Source organism: Mesocricetus auratus, unplaced genomic scaffold, assembly GCF_017639785.1.
Source record: "Mesocricetus auratus isolate SY011 unplaced genomic scaffold, BCM_Maur_2.0 Super-Scaffold_100022, whole genome shotgun sequence".
Lineage (NCBI taxonomy): Eukaryota > Metazoa > Chordata > Mammalia > Rodentia > Cricetidae > Mesocricetus > Mesocricetus auratus.
In genome coordinates, this window is record NW_024429203.1 from 6,781,751 (window position 1) to 6,798,924 (window position 17,174).

At 43.8% G+C, this 17,174-nt stretch overlaps 2 protein-coding genes across 2 annotated transcripts in view; one reads left to right on the forward strand and one right to left on the reverse strand.

Annotated features, from left to right (window-relative positions):
• The window catches only part of Thyn1 (thymocyte nuclear protein 1), a 36,766-nt gene that overhangs the window by 10,948 nt on the left and 8,644 nt on the right, over window positions 1–17,174 (forward strand). The gene's annotated exons all lie outside the window — the stretch shown is intronic.
• On the reverse strand, window positions 173–17,148 carry Acad8 (acyl-CoA dehydrogenase family member 8). The gene is made up of 12 exons (XM_040729708.1): window positions 16,999–17,148; window positions 13,922–14,017; window positions 12,010–12,110; window positions 11,085–11,254; window positions 10,434–10,543; window positions 9,988–10,064; window positions 9,503–9,640; window positions 4,299–4,434; window positions 4,111–4,208; window positions 3,419–3,571; window positions 2,700–2,802; window positions 173–841 (listed from the first exon to the last, which is right to left on the reverse strand). The coding sequence occupies exons 1-12, from the start codon at window positions 17,093–17,095 to the stop codon at window positions 789–791; spliced, it is 1,332 nt and encodes a 443-aa protein (XP_040585642.1). The 5' UTR covers window positions 17,096–17,148; the 3' UTR covers window positions 173–788.

Consider the following 17,174-nt stretch of genomic DNA (forward strand, 5'->3'; position numbering starts at 1 on the left):
AATCACTGAGTAATACTTAGACTTCCATACGTGACAAATAATGTTTTGATGGCAGAATTATAAATTAAAGGATGTACTTTTTAAAAGACAAACTGCCTTAGGAGACATTCCTCATCTTTCTAAAATCCAATTAAATATTGAATAAAATAAACTACAGTTTTAAGGCTTATAGTTGAAAGAGATAGTAAAGAGGTAGATTTTATTTACCAAGGTACTAATAAAAGTACTTAAAAAGAGGAAATAAAAGCCCATATAAAAATTCAAGTGTTCCAAATAACCTTAGCCCTTGACATTTATTACATGATGGCAGGAGTAAAGGAATACCCTAATTCATAGCTTAACAGTAGGTCCCCAAATAATCATGATCTGAGTTCAGGAGTGCTGTCCTGAGCCCCTGCCAGTGCCGAACAGAAACAGGATGTCCACTGCCCTTGCCTGCCCACACTTTGCATCTACAATCAGGAAAAGCTTCATTGAAGTACCCAGACCCTAAGACAGAAATCAGCAAACTGCATAGCATGGATCCAAGTCATAGCGCCGACCGTTTGTCTTTCCAGAATGAGGAAAGCAGGTGGCAGGTCTCCTGGTGTGGCTCCTCAGGGCCCTTCCAGCCCTGAGAAACCTGTCCCTGTCTTAGCACCAGCACTGCTGCTAACGACTCAGGTTCTGTCAGAAGAGTGCAGCTCCTCAACCTACTCCAGGATCCACTTGCAACTGGGCAACCTGTATGAGCACTCAACACTGACGGTGGCTGCACATGAACCCAGGCTAGACTCTCAGTTTGGGAGCTAGTCCTGAAGCAGGCTTCGAGAGATCAGCATCCTCATTACTTCATTGCTACCTGCAAAAGGAACAACGAAGGATTCAGTAGGAAAAGGGCAGTCATGGATTTAAACTACAACTGCTGCTTCTTTTGTAATTACACAAAAATGACAGTGTAAGAGGCAGTATTTACAGGTCTTGTTGTTTGGTTTGAGACTGGGTCTAATGTAGCCCAGGCTTTCCTTGAACTTGATATATGGTTGAGGATGACCTTGGACTCCTGACCTTCCTGTTCCTACCAGTGCTAGGACTACAGATGTACAACATCAACCCAATAATATTTATGCCTTAATTTTTTTAATTACATGTATTTACTGTGTGTGCGAGTGGGTGTATGTGTGTGGGTACACCCACAACGTGGTGTACATGTGAAGGTCAGAGGAAAACTTGCATGACTGTTTTTCTCCTTCTGCCATGTGGGTCCTGGATCAAATTCAGGCCTTCAGGCTTGGCAGTAAGTGCCTTTACCAATGAAGCCATCTTGCTGGCTCAGTGGAATACTATTTACATTTTTTAAGACACCTCTCCTGAGGATAAAAATAATTGTATTAAATTAAAGAAGTAAAAGAAAAATAGTATAACTTAATTTTTAAAATTTCATCGTACTTGTAAAAGGATAGAAAAAAGTCCAAAGAATTTAAATATATATATATATTTATATATATGTAGGTATGTATATATAATCCTAAATGTAGAAACCTGAATGATTCTTTTACTTTTTGTATATTTTATAGATTTTCAACAATACATACTTCTTTTGTAGTCAGAAAACTAAAGCATAAAACATTTGTCTTGAAGTAGGGAATTAATAGCTCATTTTATTTTTAATAGTGTCCTTCAGTACAAACAAACTACAAAGTAAAACCCCTGTGGAACCAATAATCACACCATCTCAAAGAAAGCCAAATCCAAACTTCCTTGAAAAGGGGTGACATTTCCCATTCAAAATCCTCTGAAAGTTTCATTTCAGTATAAGGGCCTGAGTCATGTAAAGGTTAGAGCTCAAGTCTGTATAGAAAGCAGTCCTCTAGGATTAGAATTCAGACACAGGGACAGTGGGGCTCAGACTGTTTCCATACCAGTGACCACAGCCTTTGCTCGGCCCAGTGGAGCAGAAACTCTGAAGGTGGACCCAGCAGCCTGCTTGCAAGTTCCTCAGGAGGAGATTACGGTGCCCACTCAGGTATGACATGGACCCCTTTGAAGGCAGGGAAGCAAATCCTCAGAGTCTTCTGTGACCCCAATAAATACCCCTACACTGTTTCACCAAGAAGCACAAGAGAAGCTTCCATCCCACGCTCCCCAGTCCTGTGGCAGCCCTGGCTGCCTACACTAGCCGGGACAGAGCTGTGGTCCTTCCTGACTAATGCTCTGACTGCTGAATGGAAGGCACACTCTGCATCTGACTAGCAGCTCACACAGTTGCCCGACAGATGTCTGTAGTTAAAGGAGAAAGCCACACGCTGACGATTTTACTAAACACTATACCGGCAATGCTGATGAGGATAACATTTAGACAGTGCAACTGCCAGACCACTATTTGGACATTTAGGATCCCTGAGGTCCAAGTTCTTTACCACAGTACAAACTATCACCAGGGTGCTTTTCAACAAGACTGCTCACATACCAGTTCGGTTGGAACCTTCTTTGAAATCTACGAAAAGAAGTGGAGTGATGCCTCACTCGTGAGGGTAAAGCAGAGTCTCCTGGCTCCCAGCTTAGGGAGCTTTCTAACGTAGCAGGAGACCAGTCTCAGAGAGGGGCTGAGGAAAGCAAGAATGGAGAAAAAAACACAGGGCCTGGCAGGATCCCAGCTCAGAAGTACTGAGATAGGTTGGGAAAAGCATAGCAATAAAACGAACTCTGCAAAGTTTTACCTTCTAGGATTTGGTGGACCCTGGCGTCCCGCATATACTGCTGAACAGCATAATCCTTCAGGTAGCCATAGCCCCCGTGCATCTGCAAAGCCTGGTTGCAGATCTGCTGAGAGACAGGGAGCAGATAGAAGTCTTTGGTCCCAGGAAGCCTGTGGAGTACTTACTTCCCTCCCCACTCCAAACCTCAGCCTGGCAGTCTGCTATAAACAATGAGAGAATGAACAGAGCCCAAGAGGAGTTCCAGATTCTAAATGGTCAGACACAAAGGCAGTCCTCCCACTGAACAATGCACAAACATCTGCATTTCTTCATTATGCTGTTCTGGAGGCAAAGCTATCTACAACCACCCTGACTGATTAGAGGAAGTTCCGACGCCACCTGGTGGCCATGTGGTCTCAGCATGGAAACAGCTCCATGCTTAAGTAAATGGGGCAATTAGTGCTAAATTTGGGCTGGCATCATTACCTTAGAGAGATGTGCTTCATCTAGAACACATTCGAAAGACAGAGTCTTACTGATGCACTTAGTATCACAGAGAAGGCTACAAAGGCAACAGGGAGAGCTTCATTGCAGGCCTTTTGCAAATTCATTTGGATTCTTAAGTCCCAAAGTGATTCACAGGAGGCTAGGGTTCTATAGATGGCTCATCTCTCTCAAAATCCCCAAGCAGAGCAGCGCTTTCTGTCTATGTCAGGAAGGCCAGAAGACTTGTCACTTACAGTAAAGCATTCATCCGTAGCAAAGAGCTTGGCCATGGAGCACAAGGCCACTGCATCATCCCGCCCCTCCTGCAAAGCCACTGCCGCAGTTCGGATCATCAGCCGGGAGGCAACCAGCCTGGTGGCCATGTCTGCTAACTGGAATTGCAGGTGCTGCAGCCACAGGAGAGAATGGAACCAAAAAGGACACGTTGGTTTAGACAGGCCATCTGGGATCTACCTGATCTGGAACTACTGATAAGACATCTTAAGCTAGCTCTGCGAGTAGAGGTACTTATACACATACAGAACTAACACTCTGAGTTCTACCCCCCCAGATGATCCCATGGTAGGAGAGAACCAACATCTGAAACTATCCCCTGACTTCCACATATGCACTATGACACGGATGTAATTGTGTGTGTACACTCATGCACACGTGCACCCACATGCATGCCATGCACATGTGCAAAGATATCTCAAATTAGATACTCTTCCTAGGTACGTCAAAGTCTCTTGCCATCTCTAAAGCCTTCTTTGCTTGCCTTGGTATTACTGCCTCCTGAAAGAAGGCACAGGTACACGTGAAACATACCTTCTGATTAAGAGGGTGGAAAATTCTAAATGTGTACCAGCCCCACCCAATTCCACCAAGACTGTGGACCCTAGGGAAGATCTCAACAGAATACAAATGCAGACCCCAGGTGTCTTACCTGGTTTCTGGCTAGAGGTGCTCCAAACTGCTTCCGGACCTTGAGGTGCTCTTGGGTAAGGACAACTGAAGCATGAGCAGCCCCAAGAGAGCAGGATGCTAGAGAGGAGGAGTCAGGACTTCAGCTGGGCTTGGACAGCTGCTAGCCTCAGCTTTTGCCTCCCTTCCCCAATTCCTTTCTGGCCTCACCAACATTGATCCTTCCTCCGTTCAGTCCTTTCATGGCGATGAGAAAGCCCTGCCCCTCGCTCCCAATCCTGTTGTCCACAGGAACAGCACAGTCTTCAAAGATCACTGCTCGGGTTGGCTGTGAGTTCCACCCCACCTGGCAAAAATCAGGGTCTGGGTGGTTGCCCAAGGATTCCCCAAGCAGGGCAGCCTTCCCTGTAGACAGAAGCTTGTAAAGTTTGGGTTCCAGTACCCTGACACTTAAACCCATAAGAACACAAAACAGAGGAAGAAAAAAGTTCAGATGTAAAGGTTTATTGTTACTTAGAAAAGATGCTTATTTCAGGTAAGCAGTGCTTGGTTTATTTTTTAACATGGTGTTTCCTACTGTGTAGTCCAGACTGATCTGTAGTGTGCTCTTCCTGCCTTAGGCTCCCAGTGCCAGGATTATAGGTCTGAGTCTCCCGTGCCTGGGTAACACAGTGTAACATATTACACTTTGTGTACTCTATCTACAAATACTTCTCACGTCTTGTAGGATCAGGGCCAGATCTGTCTTCCTTTTCAGTGTCTCTATGAATACAACTTCTATGAGAGATTATTTGGGAAAGTTTACTTTTAGCATATGTGCTGCCAAAGCAAGCACAAAAAGTTTACTTTTAGAGGCCTTGTGAACAATAAGCACACTTCTCTCAAAGGTCTCTTGTCCCTAAAAGGTGCTACACCTGGACAAGATAAATAGCATGCATTGTGCTGGGGAGCCCTGATCTAACATTTAGCTTCAGTGAGATTCAGTAATGTGATATCAACTCACTAGGAACAATTACATCGTTTCTTCTAACTTGGCCTTCTATGAACTTGCAATGGTGGTTTGAAATCAGTCATTGAATGGCAAATGTCACAAATACGAGTTTTTGTTTTGTTTCTCCAAGAAAAATGTCTTACTGGAACATCACTGGATATGTCAGATTTAAGCACAGAAAAACTTGAGAACCAATCAACCTGGTCATAATTTCCATCTTTGGACAAATCACTTCTTCATGATCTTTGCCTCCTTACATAAAAGTACAAAAGCTGAGCTAGAAAGTTCGTAGATCCTGTTACCAAAGTCTCACTCTGACATTTCATGTATAAATAGAAAGGCCTCACTACTTCATCCCTGTCGGCTCCTCCTCAAGGTACTCAGAAACTCAAAGGAGCTTCGGTCTCAACAAGGCAGCTCAGGAAAACCATGAACTATACGCAATGCCTGAGCTCCCTCCTACCTGGAAAACATGGCCTTTACATCATTTCCTAACAAAAAACTTTCTAGCCAGGCATGGTGGCGCCTGCTTGCAAACCTAGCACTTGGGCACAGAGGCAGGAGGAGCAGGAGTTCAAGGTGATCTTTTACTACACAGCAAGTTTGAGGTCAGTCTGGGCTCCATGGAGATCCAGTCTCAGGAAGTCAAAAGTCAAAGAATTTATCCTCTTCTATGCCCCTGTAGTCTCTACCCAAAGTCTGAAACTTCCCATTGCTGGCCTGTGTAATGGCTACCTCTATATTTCATCTCTTCAAACTGAATACAGACATCTGAAAGCAAGAATGTATTTGAAAATTTTGACCTTAAGAATGTCTAGTCATTAAAGAAACAAACTACAAATAGTTGCGACCTTCTTACACCTATGAAATCTTTACTGTAAACAGTATGTGTCTTTGTGGCTCAGTGGTAGAAACACCTGCTACACAGGCAAGAAGTCCTCAGTTTAATCCCTAGTACCCAAATAAAGAGCCAGATGTTACTACACACACATCTGCAACTGGTGTGTGTATGGAAATGGAGGAATGAAAGCAGGCAGATTCCTATAGCTCACTGACCAGAAAATCTAACAAACCCATGTGTTCGAATCAGTAGCAGGCCCTGTCTCAAAACAAAACAAAACAATAAAAAAAAAGAAAAAAAAAAACAGAGGAGAGTGAGAGGACATTTGAATGGGAATGCCGCCCCCCCTTGGGTTCATCTATTTGAATTTTGGTCAGTAGGTGGCAGAACTGTTTGGGAAGGACTAGGGGATGTGACTTGTTGGAGGAAGTATGTCACTGGGGGTTGGCTCTAAGGTCCTAAAAGTCACTCATAGTTAGCTCTCTCTCTCTGCCTGCTGCCTGTGTACCAGAATGTACGTAAGTACATGACTGTCATGGACTCTAACCCCTCTGGAATTGGGAGCCCCAAATTGAATGGTTTATTTTATAAGTTGTCTTGGTCACAGTGACTCCTCACAGCAATAGAAAAGCACTATGACAGCACCCAAAGCTACCCTCAGCCTCCATATACACCTACACAAGCATGCACATGTGCCCAAGCCACACAATCTGCTTTCTGTTCCTATATGGAGAGAATTCTTCCCTAAGGCACTAGAAAAGCTATAGGGGGCTAGAGGAAGGGGCAAATGATGCCCTCTGTGTTGTGGAATATTATTTTAACCAGGCAAAGATGTGTTACATTTGTTTATTCTGCAGAATATTACTTTAACTGTGTAGAGGTGTGTTACATTTGTTTATGGTACATTTGTTTAAGGATGTAAGGATATGAGTTTAATTACTGAAAGATGTGTACAACTGTTTCGCCTTGCCTGCCTAAGGCATCTGATGGGTCTAATAGAAAGCGAGTGGCCAATAGGTAGGCAGGAGAGGGATAGGCGGGGCTGTGAGGCAGAGACCAACAGGAGGAATGAGAACAAGGAGGAGAGAATGAGGGATTCCCCCAGAGCCAGCCAGGCAACTGCCAAATAGCAGACAAAAAAAAAAAAAAAAAAAAAAAAAGGCAGTAAAGGTAAGATATACAGAAGGAAAGAAAAGTGAAAAGCCTTAAGGCAAAAGGTAAATAAAGAGAAACAGGCTAAGTTAAAAGAGCTAGCCAGAAATGAGCCTGAGCAAAGCCAAGCATTCAAAACTAATAAAAGTCTCCATGTCATGATTTGGGAGCTGGTTGGTGGCCCAAAAGAAACATGGTACATTTTTATAGACAGTCATAGAAAAAGTAAATAGTTTATAAATAATAATAACAATAAAGAGTAAGCCATGTAGAGATGGGAAATACAAAGGGAGTCTGGATCCTCTATAGGATTGTATTGTCTTTGACTTTTTTGATTGCTTACAAGCAACACAGCTGCTGGGAGACATGGGACTGTGAAAGGGACAGTTGAAAAAACCCAACCTAGATACTTTAAAATGGAAGTTAAAGTAAATAATTATCCTCCTCCCATAAACTCATTAATATTGTTAAGTATGACAACTGAAAGAATCTAGACTCTATCTTATTTACTGCAACCTCATCTATACATGGAAAAATGCCTTTTTGCTTCTGAAAACAGGCAAATATTTTTGTTGTTATAGTTTTGGTGTGTGGCCGGGCGGTGGTGGCGCATGCCTTTAATTCCAGCACTCGGGAGGCAGAGGCAGGCGGATCTCTGTGAGTTCGAGGCCAGGCTGGACTGACAGCCTCCAAAACAATACAGAGAAACCCTGTCTCGTAAAAAAAAAATAATAATAATAATAATTTTGGTGCGTGTGTGTCACATGGCCTAGTACTTGCAATCCTACTGTTCCGAATGATGGAATCATATGTGTGCACCACCATGGCCAGCTATAGAGATTCTATACACATAAGTTCAAACAGGGCTCGAGACGACCAAGGATTATTGTGGGATGTTTGTACACTATGTGAAGATATATTGCTGTTATTGGTCTAATAAAAAGATGAATGGCTAATAGCTAGGCAGGAGGTACAGGAGAGATTTCCAGGGAGAGGAAGGAAGAGAAGGAATTTACGTGTGCAGGGATGCCAGGAGACACAGAGAGGAAACAGGATGTGCAAGATGGAAGAGAAGTATCACCACATGGTAGAACATGGATTGATAGAAATGGGTTGATTTAAGTTATAAGAGCTAGTTAGGAACAAGCCTAAGCTATAGACTTAGCTTCCATGATTAATAATAAGTCTCCATGTCATTATTTGGGGGCTGGCTGGCAGGACAGAAAAAGACTCCTTACAAAGGATTCTGTATCCTTGCAGGAGTCAGCTCATAGCTTTAAACACTGTAGGCATATAATGACTTATGCTACAAAAGAGAGGAGGCACTCAAACCTATATTTAACTCCTTGGCAGTTGTTAGGAGCCTGAAAGCATCATGAAGAAAAATGTGTAAACCCTGTGTAGATGTAGGAAGTATTTAGGGGTTCCATACCCAACTTATCTCCAAAAGTCTAATCTAAGGGCAACAACGGCACTCCTGTTTTGATTACCTGTCCTTAAAATAACTCAATGGGCCCTAACTTATCAGCAATTACATTATCACAAGTTTCCTGTTCAGGACCTGCGATATGGGGTTTCTTAATCCTAGGAGCATCTTACTTGTCAAAGCACTTGTGGAAACAAGTCCTCACATGGCTGAAACCCCTACAGCCTCTCCCTGTCGATGAGTATTTTACTTTTGTTTAGAGAAGGAAAGTGTCCTGAGACTTCTGGCATGCATCAGATCTTCGTAAGTGTCTCTTTCTGAGATAACAAAGTATGGTGAAAGCTGGGTAAGCAATATAGGGCAAGGACTGGGTAGATGGCTCAATGCTAATGTGTTTGCTGCTCATGCTCAAGGCCGGGAGTTCAATCCTCAGTACCTACATGGCAAGCCGGGTGCATCTGGAAGGTGGTGACAGGAGGATCCTGGAACTTACTGGTCAGCCAGTCTCACCGAAGAGGCAAGCTCCAGGCTCATAAGGAGATGCTGTCTGGCCAGGCACAATGGCAGAGGCAGGTAGATCTCTGTGAGTCTGAGACCAGCCTTGTCTACAGAGCGAGAACAACCAGGACTACATAGTAAGACCCTGCCTCAAAAACAATAACAATAAAAGTGAAGTAGTTAAATTAAAGGAGACCCTGACCAAAAAGTAAGGGGGGAAAACAACCGAGGAAGACACCCAACATCAATTCCCCGCCAAGACATGCGCATAAATGTACAGCACAGAAAAAGAGAAAAAGAAAAAAAAGAACAAAAGTGGCCTCAGGAAAAAAACCACAGAAGTTAAACAATCGCAGCTTATGAGACCAGACGGCAAAGCTTGTCTTTTCCCAGGCGTCCCTGTTACATACTCACTCTTGAAGTATTCCGTGAAACAGGGCAGGAGTTGGTCTGACAGAGAGCAGAGACTCACAACTTGAGCTGCTCACAGTTGAGTAGCCACTCACCTTCTTCTCCTTCTTGCCAAAGCTAAGGCCAGGGGTTCCCTTCTCAACCACTATGCACGAGATGCCTTTGGGGCCTGATCCTCCAGTTCGGCACATGACCACATAGATGTCTGACTCACCACCCCCACTGATAAAGGCCTGCGGGTGGAGACGGGGTGTGTGAGGATAAGGGAATGCATGAGTTTGGAGCCTGACATCTGAGAAAACCACTGGAACACTCCTGACAAGAGAACAAAGGCATGATGCAGAGAATGGGTAAAGGGTGGTAAAAGGCTCTGGCAGTGTCTCCAGTATCAGGGATTTAGTTTGTAAGAATAGAAAGGAGACAAAAACTCATGCGATTGTGTAGAGTTGGATCGTAAAAGATACACTTCCCACCACGTAAACTCCTACGTGGGAATGTTAATTCACAGACTCAAAAGAACTGAGGGCAATTGGGGGCATGAGGGAGGGCCCCCAGTGGCCCTGGGAATGCATGCTCTTACCTTGGAACCATTGAGGATGTAATGATCTCCTTGTCGTTTGGCTGAGGTTAGAAGAGATGCAGCATCACTCCCACTTCCTGAAATAGGGACCCAAAGGGAACAAACAAGGAAGGGAGTCAGCGAAGAGGAAGGAGCTCAACACAGTTCCACATCCTGGAAATCCTCCTCAGAGAGTTCATCATGCACTATTTTAAAGTCCACATGGCCAAGGAATTCTTCCTACTTGGTAAAAACTGCTTGCACCAAGCAGTTCACTGTCTCTAACAAACCAGCTAACAGAGGTGTGCAGCCAGGAGGAACTCTGATCTAAAGGCCTCTGGGACCTATACTCCACAACCAAATATTTGGTAAGCCAGATTATGCGCCAGTGGTTGAGCTTGCTCAGTGACCACACAGGTTCCACTTCTCTCCTTGCTAGGTGCCACTTGCAGGGATGACAAACGCACCTGGTTCAGTGAGGCAGTAGGAAGCAAACTTCTCCATGGTACAGAGCGGCGGGCAAAATTTGTGCCTCTGTTCCTCATTGCCAAAGCTATCAATAATCCAGGCACACATGCTGACAAGGAGAAAAGGCATGGACAGAAACAAAGACAGAAGAGAGAATCAGGGGCAGGGGCGGAGGCAGGGAAAGAAACAAAGAGCAACAAAGCAGAAATGAAAGCAGGCGAGCGGGGAAGGAAAGAGACAAATGAAAAGGTCCAACTTCAAAGGAAGGGACTAGTTTAAAAACACTCTCAGGGTATTTATACCTGAGGTCCACGTGTTTCTCAGATTAACGAGTCCTAAAAATCAGAGGTAAATGTTTTTCCTATCACTTTATCAAATTACTGGAGGTTTCATTTGTAGACTGAGGAAAACTGGAGTAGTCTGCTGGGACTTGGGAGAAGGTCAGCAGAACCGATTCCCCAAGCACTAATTTAGAAGACAACAGAATCAAATCCAGCAGCCAGCTGCAGACCTACTGTGTACCAGTAACAGTCTAGTTTCTCAGGTACTGTCAACTCAATACGATTCATCTTCTTCTTCTGAGTCTGAAGTTTCCCTACCAGCCCATGTGAGCATGGCTCTCCACCATGCTGTTAGGTGTGGATGCTCACTTGTGGATGCTTATATAGGCAGTGGTGCTGGTGCAGCCTGTGGCTAAGGCTTCAAAGATGACAGACGTATCGAGGCGAGACAGTCCAGACCCACCCACGTCTGTCTGTACGTAGATCCCCCCGAAGCCCAGCTGTGCAGCCTTCCGCATCGCATCCACAGGGAACAGCTCCTACAGAGAAGAGAGCAGGGCAGTCAGGGACCGGTCCTGAGGCAGGCTTTCCTTTAGAGGGGACAATGAAAGGATTAGGATGCTTGCATCTGGGAGACTATAGGAACTCTCTTAACTTCAAATGCCCTTGCTATTTTATAGTGGCATCAGTTAACATATGTTCTCCAAAATGTTTTCTATTCAAGTAAGAAAGACAAGAGATGGCTACATGATGTCTGGGATGACTTCTATGAGGAGTCATCTACTGTTCTAGTCAGGGTCACTAGGCTGTGATGAAACACAATGATCAAAAGCAACTTGGGGAGGAGAGGGTTTAGTTCACTCACAGTTCCATACAACAGCTCATTATCAAAAGCAGTGAGAGCAGGAACTCAAGCAGGGCAGACGGCAGGAGCTGATGCAAGGCCATGGAGGAGTGCTCCTTGCTGGCTTGCTTGCTTTTAGAACTCAGGACTACCAGTCTAGAGGTGCCCCACCCACAATGGGCTGGGCCCTCCCACATCAATCACTAATTAAGAAAATGCCTTACAGGCTTGGCTGCAGCCCCATCTTTTGGAGGCTCCTTCCTCTTTGATGACGCCAGTTTTCGTCAAGCTGACATCAAACTATCTAACACATCTACCATCAGTTTTCACAGTTGCAGCAAGAGTTAGTGAGTGGAGAACAGACACTGAGCAGTTAGGTCTAAAAAAGGGAGAGGGGAGTCATTTCACCAGGCATTTGGTTGGAACTTCTAGCCACAAGAAGACGCCTACCTTCTGATCCCACTCTGCCATTTTGGGAGCCATTTCCCGAGCAGCAAAGTCAAAGGCCACTTTCTGAAATTCCTTCTGTTCTTCATTTAGTCCCAAGGAAGCTGTGAACAGGACCAGACATACTCAATTCTGGGGTGGAAATGAGAGAAGAGTTTCACTAACAATGAATGCATTTCCTAGACATATCCTTTCAGAGCAAGAGAATGGTGCCATCTTTTACGTGTTTCATTGTTATTGTTTTTGAGGTAGGATCTCATGCTCTAGTCCAGCCCTGCGCAGGATACAAGAAGATACTAACTCATCAAATAGCACTACTTATCTTTTAAAATGTGACTGTATTTATTCATTCTGTGTGTGAATGTGTGTTTGTGTGCAGGTGCACGTGGGGGTCAGAGGACAGATTTTGGGAGTAGGTTTTGGGGATTAAAGTCAGGCCATCATGCTCAGTGGCAAGTGCCATTACCTCCACTAAGTCATCTTGCTGGCCCACCATTTTTCCTTTAATTCCAAGTGGGTCAGCTGCCTTTTCAAAATTGTTTATCTCCTCTTACTCATAAATCCATTTTTTTAAATGAAGGGCTGCAGATACAATCCAACGAAAAGGTTGCCTCATTGAGGTCCCAGTTCAAGATCAGCATTGCAAAACAAAAATAAAAAACACAGAAGCCTTCAAATGGCATGTTTTCCGATGGGCTGTCCTAGCTTTTCTGCATTAAAAAAAAACTTGAAAAAGTCCCACCCAATCTGGCAGCAGTCACTGTTTCCACCAACATGTTCACATTAAAACATAAAATTGAGAAATCATAATTATCTGTGTACTTTGGCATACTTTCCAACTAAGATGGCAATGGAATAGTATGGCCATACAACTCTGGATAATACTGTCTTAAATAAATAAATAAAGCTTTCTTATGTTGAGACACAGTTAAATCTCCAATATAGAAGTTGAACTCTTAGGGAGTTTTTTGTCTTAGCCACTAGCGATAGGACTTTGGGTAACTGTTTCATCTCTTAGACTGAGATAAATGAAGCTTAGGAGAATGAATTGGCAAATTGACAATGATAGACAAGTAGGATAGATGAATAGGGAAATTTTCTAGGTACTCACAAAGCTTACAAAGGCTACACTATAAGAGCATCTCATCAGAGGAAATAGTGAGAGACACTAACATAAGTAACCTGGTCCCCTAGCCATACAACACAGAATTTGGTTTTAATGTTCATCCTCAAAGACCACATTCAGTAAGGAAGGTAGGACTGAATTGGGAAGCAAGATTGTCTACCTACTAGTTAGAGTACTTTCCATACTTTCTAAGATCAAGCAGACCTCAACAGAGACAGGCTGGGCACTGAAAGCAAAGAGCTTAGGCAAAACTCCAGTGAAAAGCACTGACCTTTTAAGACTTGAAGAGAAGTCAGAATGAATTCCAGGAGCCAGAGCAGTGGAGCAGACCCAGAAACTTGTGGAGGGAGGATATGACAGACCTACACTGTTCACATCCATTCCTCTTTTTTCTGTGAGAACAACTGACTCAGGGGGCAAACTACAGGAAGGAATGAGTAGAGGCCCAGTAAAAGGTGAGGGTACGGAGATGGCTGTGGGGGGTGGAGAGTCATTCAGATACTATGTAGTTATGTTCTAAGGTATGGTCCTTCAGTTAGAAGACTTTAGCCATTATGATACTAATGAATACTGAAGAAAAACTATGAGGAAGAGATGGGGTGGCAAAACACAGATGTAGACTTACAAGGAAAGGTACAAGCCATTCTGGACAATACATTACTTTGGCGCTTGCCAGCTATACCCAGTCCTCCCAATAGCACACAAGCGTTGAAGGCACAGTCTGTTCTTGTAGACAAGATCTCGGCGTCATTCTCAGTAAAAAGGTAAGCCTAGCAAGGCAGTTCACACCTTTAATGCCAGCATCCAGGTGCCTCTCTGTGAGTCTGAGGCCAGCGGGACCTACATAGGGAGTTCCCAGAATATTCACGGCTACACAGTAAGACCCTGTATCAAAAGGCAGGGAGGAAGGAAACTCAGAAAGGGAAAGTTGTGAAGCATCTAGAGAACCTCAGAGACCCACAGCACAATCCTGAGGGTATCACCCTTTGGAATATGGCATGGGACCAAACAAACAAACAAAGAAACAAAACCAAAAAATAAAAAACAACAACAAAAGAAAATCCCACAGTTTTCTTATGGGGTGGGAGAGGGGGTGGCAGACCATTTTTTTTTCATGCTTTCTTGTACAAGAGCTGTTACAGATCAGTTTAATGCTCTTCTGCAAAAGAACCGGGAAGAATGCCGCTGAGTGGCAACGCCCTTGCCTAGCATGGGTGAGGCCCTGAATTCAACTCATGGTACTAGGAGAAAAAAGGGAAAAAACAAAAAACAAAAAAAAAAACAACTGCACAGTAAACTCACTATTTAAACAACAAGCAACACAATGGGGCTGGAGTCATACTTCAGCAGTAAGTACTTGTCCAGCCACAACAACTCCCTGGAGTTTGACCTCCAGTACCAGTAACCTTGCACCCAACAAATATTTGAGGATTGATTGTGTGGCAATGCTGGTGTTACAAAGATGAATATGGTCCATTTACACACACATGCGCGTGCACACACACACACTTAAATGGTAATAATTCAAAGACCTTAAGGTATAAAGAAGTGCCACAGAATTTTACTTCTAGCAAGAACTCAATATAGTTTGTTGTTACTTGTTTTGTTTGGGTCTAGTTTTTTGAGACAGAGACTAACTCTGTAGCTGGAAGGGGGGACACTCCATCCCTGGAATCAAAGCCAGTGAAAGAAACCCTGACCTTAAAACTAGAGTTTAAAGGCTAAAAAGGACCACTTTGGTCCTGAAACCAGAGCCGAATCTGACCCTAATCTGTGCAGAAAACCAATCAATCCCTGAGCAGGAGATTGAGCCATTCTAAATTCAGGGATTAAAATCTGACCAATCCCCACCCAGGAAATCTCCCTGGAAAACTCTGCCCCCTAAGAAGCACTATATAAACCCTGGGTCTGTTCAGCTTGTGGCTGTTTGGGCTGCCCAGCTGTCCTCTGCCACACTGGTGTTTTGCAGAGGAGCAGAGACGACCCTGGGCAGAGCAGAGCTGAGCAGGGCTGTAACACTCTCACCAGAAACCTTCCCCTGGCAGAGCAACATTGGTATATTTTGCTCTCTGGGGAACTAGAGCTGAACTGAAACAACTTCGCCAGGGACCCTCTCCTGCCAGAGCAGAACTGTTACACTGGGGAAGCCTTTCCCTGAAGCAGGGCTGTAAGATGCTATGTTTACTGTGACCTGTGGTATTCCTTGGCTCCCAAGCTCCAGGATACCTTTCCATCCAAGTATGCTCTGACTCCGAGTGCCAGAATACCTGTCCCATCTGATCCATCGAAATGCTTACAGTAGCCCATGCAATTTACTATGTAGTTCAGGCTGACCTCAAACTTGAGGTAATCCTCCATCTAAACTTCTGATGTACTGGGATTACAGGTATGAGCCACTACATCTAGCTTTAATATATATTAATGAATCTTTATTATATTATGATAAAATAAAGGGCTACTTCCTAAGACAAGCAAGTTCAGGTAACCGAAGACTTAGAAATGTAGAATTTCATTCTAAGAGTAGTTTTATATAAGATATATATATGTATATATATATATATGTAAATACAATATGTAACCACATATTCTTTTTACATAATAAACACAGTTAATTTTAGAAACAGAAATGACCCACAGTAGGAAAACATTGCTTAGAGAAAAATAAATGGAGATGGCAAGTTAAATAGTAAATCGGAGCCAGCATATCATTTTTATAATCCCAGAACTGGCAAGGTCACAGAGGATCATGAATTCAAGGTCTGTCTGAACTTCATGACAAATTTAAGGACAGCCTGGGCTGTATCATGACACCTGACTCTAAAAAGTAAACTGATTGAGGTAGGGCCCTAACTTCAGTATCTTCTTTAAAAAGAGTGAAAAAGTATCTAAGTTGCTCAAATCAAATGAGCATATATTAGAAAAATTCACACTTCGTTCCTTTGTTACTGGGACAAACTCTTACTAGCTTTGGTATCAAACAAGGCGACTTTGTTGATTCAGTTCTAATTGCCTTTAAAAGCATCTCTGGTCTTCTAAAGAGATGCTTTGGTGTACTTTAATCTGTACTACAGAGAACAGCCTTTATGTACTTTAATCTGTTCTCAATCGTCAAGGTCATACTGCCATAAACAATGGATATTTATTTTAAGTACATAAAAATAATTTTTAAAATTGCTTCAGAAGGAAAGCAATTTTGGTTTTTGTTTGTTTGTTTGTTTTGTTTTGTTTAAATGATTAACACGCCCAGTTACATTAAGTTTTCTACCAGGTTCCTAAACAATCTGTTTGTAATCTGTGGTAGGGTTTCTCAATGTGGTTATCTTTCTTTTTCCTGCATTAAGTGTTTTCTGTTAATAGATTATAAATTACGAAATTCACATACGTGAATAAAGCTTTTGTTTCATCCATCTCGATCAGCACATATGTTCTTACGTTCTTGCTACCTTGGGAATCTATTGCTACTATTTCAACCAACAAAAGTCACAATTTTCTTCACCTCTATAAAGCGTGGGCCATGCCTGGGAGGGAAAGGGAAGGGAGCTCTATGCTGGATTGACAGCCGGTCACTTGGACCACAAGGAAGCTGGTCTTGAGAGCACATCCTGGGTTACAAACTCTTACTAGCTTTGGGAGTAGGTTCGGGGGACAGGGCCGGTAAGGGAGGGGTAAACGGGAAGGAGGGAGCGGGTCCGGGACGGGACAGGGTCTAAGGACGAAATGAGTCCTTCAAGGGACCTGAGGACCGGACCGAGGGTGTCGGGTATACGTGTCAGAACGAAGCCCAGAGTCAGCAAGCAGACAAGAAACCCGGGCCAGCACAGATGCCCACCAAAGTCCCGCTGTCCCTTCGCCCTGATGAGCCTTACGATCGATGCATAAGGAGACGCTCCGGCGGTCGGTCTGAGCCAGGGCCCGGAAAGCAGCGCGCAGACAGCTAAGGCGCCGGGAGCCACACTGCAACATAGCCACAACTGCTCCGAGTCTTCTGACCCTGGACCAGCTTGCCCAGGCCAGAATTTGTAGCTCGCGATCTTCTCCGTGG